Source organism: Gymnoscopelus braueri (assembly GCF_963280865.1).
Source record: "Gymnoscopelus braueri genome assembly, chromosome: 3".
NCBI lineage: Eukaryota > Metazoa > Chordata > Actinopteri > Myctophiformes > Myctophidae > Gymnoscopelus > Gymnoscopelus braueri.
Genome location: NC_137612.1, coordinates 51,930,582 through 51,941,324, shown reverse-complemented (window position 1 = coordinate 51,941,324; position 10,743 = coordinate 51,930,582). Strand labels below are relative to the sequence as shown.

The following is a 10,743-nucleotide window of genomic DNA, read 5'->3' as shown; positions in this document are numbered from 1 at the left end:
GTGGTCGCCATAACACCGGAAATCTAACACCGGGGCATGCAGTTTATTATATCAGTCACTAGGTGGCGGTGTCGACCAACCTCTTTGTTGTGAAGATAGAAGGTTGGCTTCTAACATGAGTTTCTTCTTTGGACACACCAGTGGTGGAAAGTAATGAAGTACATTTACTCAAGTACTGTACCCTTACTGTACTTTACTGGAGTATTTCCAATGTTCTGTACTTCTACTCCACTACATCTCAGAGGCAAATATGGTGCTTTTAAGCCACTACAATATTTGAAAACTTTAGTGTCTAGTTACTTTTTGTATATTCTAATTATTATTATTACAAAATATAGATTAACCACTTCAGCATTCTGCATAATGAGTACTTCCTACTTTTGGTACTTTATGTACATTTTGATACCAATAATTTTGTACTTTTACTTTAAGTTAATTTTGAATTCCTGACTTTTACTTGTAACAGAGTATTTCTATATTGCAGTATTGATACTTTTACTCAAGTCAAAAATGTGAGTACTTTTTCCACCACTGCTTTGAACACAAATATTTTCCTAGAAGCTTATCTGAAACAGAGCCATATAGCGTATAATCCAGAACCTGTGTAATACCCACATGAAAACAGCCTATGTAACTAACAAACCAGATCTTAATTAGCCCCACAGCTACCTGGTGGGCTTCTAGAAGGGGGGCCTAACCCACGTTGTTGTTCTCTAATATCAAAAACTGTAAAAAATTTCAGGAAATTAGGAAATAAGAACCTGTGTAGTTATTTAGTCACGAGCTTTTGATAATAATTTTCATTGGTTGAATATTTATAAAACATACTTAGTAGACTAAACCAATCAATCAACCCACTTAAAAAAAAATATATATAGCAAAAGTGTATCTACAAGCTTGTACTGCAGTCACTATTTCTGTGACATTGGGATCCCCCTGTATTTGTCTAAATACTTCCAAAATGTTAATAAAGTCCACGATCATAACACCAGAGGCAGCTCCACGAATCATGTTCAACCCAGATTTGGCTCAACAAAGGGAATGAACTCGTTCTCATGCTATTCATCAAAAATGTGGAATGCCAAAGGAGTAAAGGAGTGTAAAACCCTACTCACTTTCAAAACTGCCCTAAAGATAAACCTTCAGGAGGCTGCAATTCGAAAATGGCCCCTGTCTAAGTCTTAACCTACCCCCCTACCCGCCTCCCCCCCTATTTATTTTTCTTCTCTTGTAATTTTTTTTCACTCTTCATACCAGTAACCTGTAAGCTGATTGTATGACATTCTGTATAGTAGTGTGTATATCTGTCTGTCTCAAATATGTCATCATGATTTGTGTGCATGGGGATCTAATCTTAAACAAGCTCAGTGCTTAATGAGTCTTCCAGTTTAGTAGACCTTGTATCGTGAATTTGTACTTCCATGTACTGATGTTCTCATGTCTTACTAAATAAAGTACATCAATCAATCAAAAACTGTAGTATGACGGAAGTAGGGCGCTAATAAGTTTAAATATGGAGATACAAGCTTTCTGTCCGACTGCAATGATATGACATTTTTTTTCCTGGAAGAGACCATTATCCAACTTCTGTAAAATGCCACTGTTGGCCAGCTGTAGCCTACTGTACACTAGGTTTATGCATTTTGTCGTTACTTTTGCTCTTCATGCACGTTGTCATGATGCATCTGGTGGTACAGGAACATTTCCAATGTTTTGTTTTTCTCACACTTCAGCCCTGAGAGGGCAATGATGAAAACAATACAGAAACACTATGAGTACCTGAAGGTCTAGTCCAAAGTTTCCCAAACAGTGGGGTCGGGACCCCTTTTTTATGGGTCTTTTGTTCCGTTTACTACGAAAAGTATTTCAAAGGATTTTGAAAAAGGAATTTGAATACATATTAAAAAAAGAAAAAACTTTTGCTGAAAATACCAAACGTATCAGCTATTTTCACTGGTTCAGGTCACGGGGAGTCTAGTCAATCTGAAAGATATATACATTTAGTGTTGTATGCTATGATGGTAACTTTTACCTGTCAGAATTACACAGTAGATCCCATGCAATTGCATGGTGTTACAGCAGCAGTTCTTTTGCAAGTTACCTTTTGTTTTGGTAGGTTATTTTATATGGTTCCTTTCATATGTGAAGTACTCCAGTTATACCTTCAAGATGTTAACAAATTAGTGTTAAGTACAGCTATAACTACTGAATACATTCTTTCTTGAATCTTCAGAGAAATGTGTCTGTAATATGGTCTAAGGGAACCATGGTGCAACATGACTGAGTTGCACCATGACTGACTCCCCTCTTCAGCGCACAAGAACCACCAGCACAAAGCATTTTCAGACTTTTTCCAAGGGTTTTATTAAACTACAGGGTGGGCCAACAGCCCGAAACAGAACAACTTTTACATGAACAACCCAAACTTAATGTTTACATTGTTTTGAAAATGAACATTTTTATAATTAACTAATGGATGGGTTTAAGACATCAGGAAGCACTACTTAACCACACAAAACACATGCAGAGAGGAAACCTTATCACGCAGAACATTGTGCGTTCATACAGATATACTGTACTGTATATGAAAAAAGAATAAACTAGTCTACTACAGCAGACTGTATCACAGTCTTGTATAGCACGCCACTTAGAAGAAAAAAGTTGAAAGATCTTCATGATCAACAAAATCACAAAAACACACGGAAAGTAACATTAAGTGACAGTTTTGAATGTGTCAAATATGACAGTGGTTCTCAGGTGTCCGGGGACCCCCAGGGGTCCTTAAGTTGGTTCCACGGCCCGTAGGGTTAAAGTTTTTAATCAGTTTACACCCTTTAACCCTAGGGCGATCTACAAAGAAAAGTTTTGAATATATAATTACTTTTTACACAAATCTTTCCTCCTTGGCAATCCACGGCCAAATAAATATCAAATCGTCCTTGACATGAAAATCTTTGATAACCACTGAAATATGACAGCTGCATTTGTGCTATACATGAAGATAAAAGCAAAAGAAACCAATTCAGGTCATGAAGCCAAACATTTGAACCAATTAAACCCTATATACTTCATTGCATGTCCAATAGCAAAGATAGTCAATCTGCAAGCTCAAGACACACCAAAGTTGTGAGCTTGTAGATCTACTATTTCTGCTGACTTTCTATAGCACATTTTCACCTAGATTTGACCCATTTCTTGCCTATTTTTGCTGAATCTTGACCTGTAATGACTTTCCCAAAATAGGGAATACAGGGGTGAATGTGGTTCACAGAAACTTATCTGCAAAGTTTTGCAGATATTAGAACTCCAGCAAGCGAGTGCGAGCCTGCATCAGGCGCTTCAGCCGATTCTGCAGTGTGGTTCTCCTGTCATTGACACTTGAGTCCTCGTGTAACAGGAACTCCGTCTTGTCCTTGTCCTGCAACATCTGCAGCATGTCCCTCTGCAGCTGAGAGGCAGCCTCCTCCAATATGTGGAAGCGGATCACCATAGGGATCTGGTCTGCCAGACGCTGGCTGGCAATCTAGAGCGGGAGAAAAAGAAGAAAAATCATAAATGTTAAAATGATGTCAGTATTCTGATCCTCCCTCTATGGATTCTTAAAATTCACAAAATTAAAAATTATTGTCAACATCAGGAACACTTGCAGTTAGTAGACCATGAATGGATGGAACAAATATACATGTAAATAAAAATGTGACATGTTTAATACATTTGTTTTCTCTGGGCTGAAGATGCAAGAGAGGACTTACTTCATAATAGGATTTCAGGTGAAACATCAGCTCTGACAGGGTGGCCTCCGACCCCAGGCAGGTTTTGCTAGTTAGCTGTTTGGAGAGTGCGGCAAATGAACTTCCAGAGCCATTCACAGCCTCATAATCCAGCTTCCTCCTCTTTAAGGCACTGCTGTATGTTCTGTCCTGGGTGTAAATGATCATCTCCATCTTGAACTGGGTCCTCAGCATGGATTCTGCAACGGGCTCTTTCTGCTGCTTGATGCTTTCAATCTTTGTCTGGATAGCAAAGCAAATGGCAATAAAATAATAGTAAAGTAATAATAATCACTAAAGTACATAAGTATTTGCGACCAGTGGTGTAAAGTAACTAAATACATTTACTCAAGTACTGTGCTTAAGTACAATTTTGAGGTCTTTTTACTTTTACTGGAGTATTTCCAATTTTCAATACTTTTATTTCTACTCCACTACATCTCAGAGGCAAATATTATACTTTTACTCGACTATAATTATTTGAAAACTTTAGTTACTAATTACTTTGCAGATATAAATTATTACATTATAAAACATACTGCCACTTTAGCCTTATTTTATACAGAAAATAGCAGATCTACAAGCTCACAACGCGTCGCATCGCGACGCGTTGTGAGCTTGTAGATCTGCTATTTTCAAACATCTTTGTATTTTTACTTTTGGTACTTTAAGTATATTTTGAAGCCAATACTTTTCTACTTTTACTCAAGTAACACTTTTGAACACAGGCCTTTTTATACTGTGGTATTGCTACTTTTACTTAAGTAAAATATCTAGTGTATTTGTGACAATGATACCTTAGCAACTTTGATGAGGTTAGGAAATCCAACAAAGCTCAACTGAGCGAGCTCGATCAACACTTTCTTCACAATATCTAGAAAGCAAATAGAAAACATAATGAACGAACTGAAGATTATGAAAAGCCATTGTGACTACATTATGACACCAAACGCATCACGTTACCTGCGATGTCCCTGAGCTTCTGGACAGCGGGTTCCTCCAGAAGTTTGATTTGCTCCTGCACCATGGTCTCAAAGGTCTTGTAGTTGATGAACCCAGGCAATTCTTTTCCACGGTACTTCTTTTCATACGCAGCCACTTCTTTTTCAATCTTTCTGTTGACTGCAATATTAATAGATACGTGGGATCAGAGCAGAAATAATGTTGGTTATGACTGGGCCATTGATAGTTTCTTGGATAAGAGAATCACTAGATCATATAATGGGAATGTATTATTAATAATTTTGGGTGTTTTTTTGTCACTGCCTATTGTAGCTAGATGGATCAATGTACTTACAATTTATTCCAGATTTGTCTATGTGGTCACTCCATTTCCCAAACTCTTCTCTGAGTATAGCAAAGACATTGTCTCCACATTTTACTTCCTCCCCTTTGGTCAGGCTAATGACATTTCGAGTAAATGCCATCACTCTCTAAAACATAGGAGGAGAAGGGGTAAGTCAATAGAATGAAAGTTAAGTCATTTTATACATTTATATTGTATCATGTAAAATCAGACAGGTCACGTTGTTACCAGGTTCAGTGTTCCCTACAAGTTATGTGTTTTGAATTTGTTACGTCGAACCACACAAGTGTCACCCCAAAGACGGTCATGAGAGTAACAAGCATACTCACATCAAAAAGGAAGTGCAGTCTCTCTGCTGGATCAGAGGGGGGCCCACTTCCACATCTGTCTAGCTCGTGTTGTGTTTCTGAGAGTTTCATTGTAATCTCTTTCTCCAGTGCAGGCAAGGATCTCTGAACATGGGAATGAGTAGAAAGAGACATTTGTCGGACCATTTCACACTACAGTACAACATGATTTAAGAAATTTCCGTGATCAGGTAATTAATGCAATTTTTTTTAATTAAGGACAATGAACAATGCACCTCGATATGGTTCACCAGCTCAAGGGTTAATTTCTCAGCCAGTTTTGGAATGGAGGCTTGACCATCATCATACAGTGTTCTGATGAGAATGGGAAATAAGAAAAACACTTAACATGATACAATTTACAATTAAGGCATTTACGTCTCTTATAGATCTCTTATTCAGAGTGACAATTAACTGCAAGATCAGAGTGTAGCAAGCTTAAATCGTAGTCAATTCAAGTCAATCAAATGCTAAGAGAACAAATAAGTGCTGAAAGGTTACTAGGATAGCAGGTAGACATCAACCCTAGCATCTGTCTGAACAAATCTAAATAATGTTCATATCATATGTTAAAGGTAAATGACACATCTTCCATACCGAACAGTAAAATAGAAAAATACTGATAATCAATATTCCCATCAATAATGATGAATGAATTTGGATGATTGAATTAATTAGGGTTGGGTCGTCTCAGGTTTAACGAGCCGGTCCTGTGTTCAATATGTAAACCAAACAAAATGTGTCATTATGAGAAGTTCAGGTCATGTGCCAAGAGGAGAAGAGGAAGGCCAAAGAGGAGGTTTATGGATGCGCTGAGAGGACATGCAGGTGGCTCGAGTGAAAACGGAAGCCGATAAACAGATTATACTGTGGTGACCCCGATGGGAATTAACCCATTAAAATCAGGAAAACATCTGTGTCATTTTAGCCATATTATACTTGTAAGCTATTCAAAAATAGTGAAAATTTGCAAACATTTTCAACTCAAATCTTTGCTTCTGGGGGTCCCTGGAACAAATATTTTGAGATGGGGGTCCGCAGCCAAATACATATACTTTTGGGGGTCCTTGGCATGAAAAAGTTGGAGAACCACCGATATAGCAACATACGTTTTTCAGAAAACTGTTAGAATTAGAAGACATTTGTCAGGTTTTAATGGGTTAAAAAAAAGAAGACGACACCGGCCCATCCCTTCTACAATGCAACGATCATAAACTTTTAAATTACAAGCACTCTCGACCATCTATGTATGTACAGCAAGTCTTGGGTCCAGACCTGAAGTGTGTATGTTCTTTAAAGAAGGCCTTCTCTCTCCTGGTGACCTCCATCAGTGACACCTGGTCCACGATCTCCTGCTGGCCCCTGCACCTGACGATCATGTAACCCTTCTTGAGGGGGATGACTTTATTATGAACGATGTCCACCGCCGTCTGCTCTGTGCCTCTGTCAATCAGGTCCGGCTTGGTGAGGATACCTGCATATACGTACATGGAGAGAAAACAAGAGACAAATGTACTTGCTGTTAACCTAGTAACAACAAAGATACAGACATCAAGTTTTTTTTTAATCATTTGTAGTAGCCAATTATTTGTTACCCCTTTTTCTCTCCAATTTAGTCGTTATGCCAATAGAGGGTATGCGCATGCTTAAAGTGAATAGCACATCGAGTGGCAAATCGAGTGGCATAGCAACATGCAAAGTGAGTTTAACGTTGCTTAATGCAATCAGATAGGACTTTTATGTTTGGATGCATGCGTTTCAAGGCCAGAAAATAGTTTTTTGCCACTCAGTAGGCATTCCTGCATAACTTCCGGGTTTGATGATGATGTCACACGCATACCCTCTATTGATTCCTCCCCACACACATTTCTGTGTTGTTGTGTTCGTGTAGACGCTCGACAAAGCCGGATGCACCATCGTGGATTCCAACCCACAACCTCTGTGGTGGTGGGCAGGGACTTTACCACTGCGCCACCCGAGTACATCAAGTTGACATTTTAAATAACAACTTACCTAAAGTCCTCTCTCCGTCACCGTCCACCTCCTGTGCCATCTTCAATGCCTCAGTAGTTGCAATGTCAACATTACACGGAACCACCACCAAACAAATTGTTTGTTGCTTTGCGATGACTTTCTGTATCAATCTCTTGATCTAAAACACACACACAGACAAACACACACACACACACACACACACACACACACACACACACACACACACACACACACACACACACACACACACACACACACACACACACACACAGTCTATATACAGTTTATTTCATAAAAATAGACATGCATTTTATGGGGACGTTTTTTTTTGCTTCACTAGTGTTGGGGCTCTAAGAAAGGCGAGGTTGTTAATTCAGTTGGCTGATTCAATGTTGGCTGGAATGCCAATGAATGTTGTGTATCTTCACACTCCTCGGAGGATGAACCCTACTGATTTTAATGCCCCCATGGTGATAAAATGTCCACTTGCACAAAGATATCTCACCATCTAATGAAATTAAACTTGCTGAACACTTTCATGCTCCCCGGAGGAGCGTTAATATTTGCGTTAATAATATTAACTAGCGTTAATATTTGTCCTTCCTCTAGCACTGCCTTTAAGCCAAAAGTTCCATGATCACACAATACGTTTCAAAATATAATGGATGCATTCCTATGAAACTTGCCGAGTGTATTTACGCTCCCAGAAGGACAAAACTTATTGCTTTAGGTGAACCCATGCAGTGTATTCACTGAACTTCAATGAATATACAACATAATGCCATACCCCCCAATCCTTCTGCTTCAAGTAACATTTTTATTCATAGCCCCATAAGTCAGAGCACGGTTCCGAAGAATGGCAATATAAGGCAGTTCAAACGATTTCGGTCTAGTTGGGTTTAAAGAGCAGCACAGACTCTAGAGGTCGCTAGAAACGTCTTGTTCAGATCCAGCTGTTCCCTCATTCATGTACAATCAAAGAAGCAAGACAGAAGAAGTGGCTTTACCTGGTCCCCAATATCTACTGGTTGTCCCTTCACAGCCACCCTGGCAATGCCAGGCAGGTCTATGAGAGTGAGGTCTGGAACATCAGGAGAGGCGATCTCCAGACTGATGAGATCCTCACTGATCCCCACACCAACTCCTGCCATTTCATCCTGAGCTGGAATTGGAGCAAAAGAACGTGAGCGTGCAGGTGGGCTTTGTCGTGTTTGGCAAATCTTTCATTCATGGAGCAAAAACATTATGTCTACTCAACATTTGTCATTACCTTGCTTAATAATCTGCTCCACTTGTGAAGGATCATCAATGCACCATTCACTACGGGACTTCAGGCTCACTAGTAGAAAAGGTGTTATGTTCAAACATGTCCGAGGAATCAGTGTGAGACATTCTAATTCAGAAAACTCATTGCTGCCCATATAGAGGGATTTATTTAACTCCGACAAGTTACTGGTCATTTTGGTTTTGTTGTAATAAGTCATAAAATATCAGACATCATAGCTGAGCAATGAGCATAATACATGTATCCCCATGGAGGAAAAGTGTTGCCACCCCTCTAAATGAAGATGATTCAGCATTCATTATTTTTGTACAATATCCTCTTTGAGTTGATGGAATAAAATTGAACATCTTTCAGTTGATGGAATAAAATGTAACCTACCGCCCTGAACATTGTAGCTTATGTTCCCTCGCCACTGGTCTCCTTTCATTGTTTTCCTCATCTTTAACTCAAGAGGGCACCTTGTCACTATGCCTGTAAAGGAGTTAATGTGAGATATGGCTTTTACACTTGGTGGGCACGGAATATCTTGCTCCATGTTAGCCTATTGACACATCCACTGTTTCACTAAAACATTTTAATGCCAACCCCCAAATTGATATTTGGCCACAGACCCCCATCATTTTTTTTTTTTGCCAAGTAGCCTATAAGAGAAGATTTGCATTTTCAAAATGTATTCCACATTTTTCACAATTCTATCAAAATGGCCGATTTTCACAAAAATAGCCTCACAATGCGTTGCGGTGCGATATGTTGTGAGCTTATTATTTATATTATTTTATATATATTATATTATTACATCGCCTATTTTTGAATGGCAGAATAAAGTGGTTAAACTGATTTTTATACTATATTTATCTCATTTCCGGGGACCCCCTCAAGGACCCCTGGGGGTGTCCGGACCCCACTTTTTTGAACCAGTGCACACAAAAAGACACATCTTGTAGGTCTTACCACTTCCTCTTGGCAAAGCTACTCCGGACAGGGCCTCCAGCACAGAACTCTTCCCGGAGCTTTGGTCTCCAATCACGGCGATAGCTGGAAGCGACAGGTCCTTGTCCACACCCAGGGAGCGAAGAGAGTCAATGAGGTCAATGCAGGGACGCACTGTGTCCTCAAAATGCTGCTGCAGCAAGGAGGGTTTCTGCAGGGATCAGGAAGTTTAGAAACTTAACAATTTTAACACCACCTAGAATAATACCATGATACAGTATACTTCATTTGAATTCTGAGAAATGACCGGGCATGGTTTTATCCACATTGAGTATTCACTTTTCTCAAGTACTTTACTGTTTAACTTGTACTGTCTAATGTAGACCGTAACCTCGCTTGACTGAATCCAACTTAAGCAGAAAATAAAAAGAAGGCTTCTTGCCAGAATCCTACTGACAGCAAGACCCTTTAGGTTACCTTCAACGTTGTAATGTACTGTAGCAGCACCTGCAAAATCTTGCAGCCGTGACTTTTACACCAAATCTCTAGAAGCCTGCAACAGGTTGTAAGCTTGTAGATCTGCTATTTTCTGCTGAATAATTACCTATTATGGCCCAGAATAGACAGACACTGCATTCATGTGGTTAACCTAAAAAGGATCCTTATGCATGAGAAAACAGTTTCTATCATCATTCTTTCAGTTCATCACTTATGCAAAACAGAGTTGCATAATTCTATAGTCAGATGGAGAATACATTGCCTCAAAATATACTTAGGCCTATTATTAATATATAGATATTTCAAAAATGCTCATTTTGATCATTTTACACCTTTTCAGCCTTTTTTATTATTATAACTTTTAAGCCACTGGAATCTGACATTAACAGTAAGCACCTTACAAAAAAAAGGTGAAAACAAAACATCTCTGCTCTCTCTCTCTCTCTCTCTCTCTCTCTCTCTCTCTGAAGTGCACTTGCATGGCCAACAGGCTTCCCACAACAGGCTTTACCCAAATTCAAGCTGTTTATTAGCCTTTTCTGGAAACACTGTCTAACCCTACATGGTCCCCCAGGCTATATGGGATTGGGATCAGTGTTGCCACACATTTTG

The 10,743-nt window shown here is 39.2% G+C and overlaps 1 protein-coding gene across 1 annotated transcript; it reads right to left on the bottom strand.

The window, feature by feature from the left end:
• Window positions 1-2,487: 2,487 nt before the first annotated feature.
• LOC308082552 (interferon-induced GTP-binding protein Mx-like) lies at window positions 2,488-9,781 on the bottom strand. Its single transcript, XM_080424370.1, has 13 exons — window positions 9,655-9,781; window positions 9,082-9,174; window positions 8,689-8,757; window positions 8,426-8,580; window positions 7,437-7,575; window positions 6,699-6,897; window positions 5,660-5,738; window positions 5,406-5,528; window positions 5,068-5,203; window positions 4,734-4,892; window positions 4,568-4,644; window positions 3,753-4,013; window positions 2,488-3,523 (listed from the first exon to the last, which is right to left on the bottom strand). Exons 2-13 carry the CDS (start codon window positions 9,140-9,142, stop codon window positions 3,299-3,301), a joined length of 1,683 nt encoding a protein of 560 aa, XP_080280496.1. The 5' UTR covers window positions 9,143-9,174; window positions 9,655-9,781; the 3' UTR covers window positions 2,488-3,298.
• Window positions 9,782-10,743: the final 962 nt, after the last annotated feature.

Bases quoted from the DNA above. Each gene is read 5' to 3' on its own strand.
- LOC308082552 (XM_080424370.1), bottom strand. From the start codon at position 9,142: ATGAGGAAAACAATGAAAGGAGACCAGTGGCGAGGGAACATAAGCTAC. The intron at 6,898-7,436 runs GTAAGTTGTTAT...ACGTATATGCAG, and splicing joins TGACGGAGAGAGGACTTTAG to GTATCCTCACCAAGCCGGAC. The intron at 5,529-5,659 runs GTGCATTGTTCA...TCCCATGTTCAG, and splicing joins AGCTGGTGAACCATATCGAG to AGATCCTTGCCTGCACTGGA.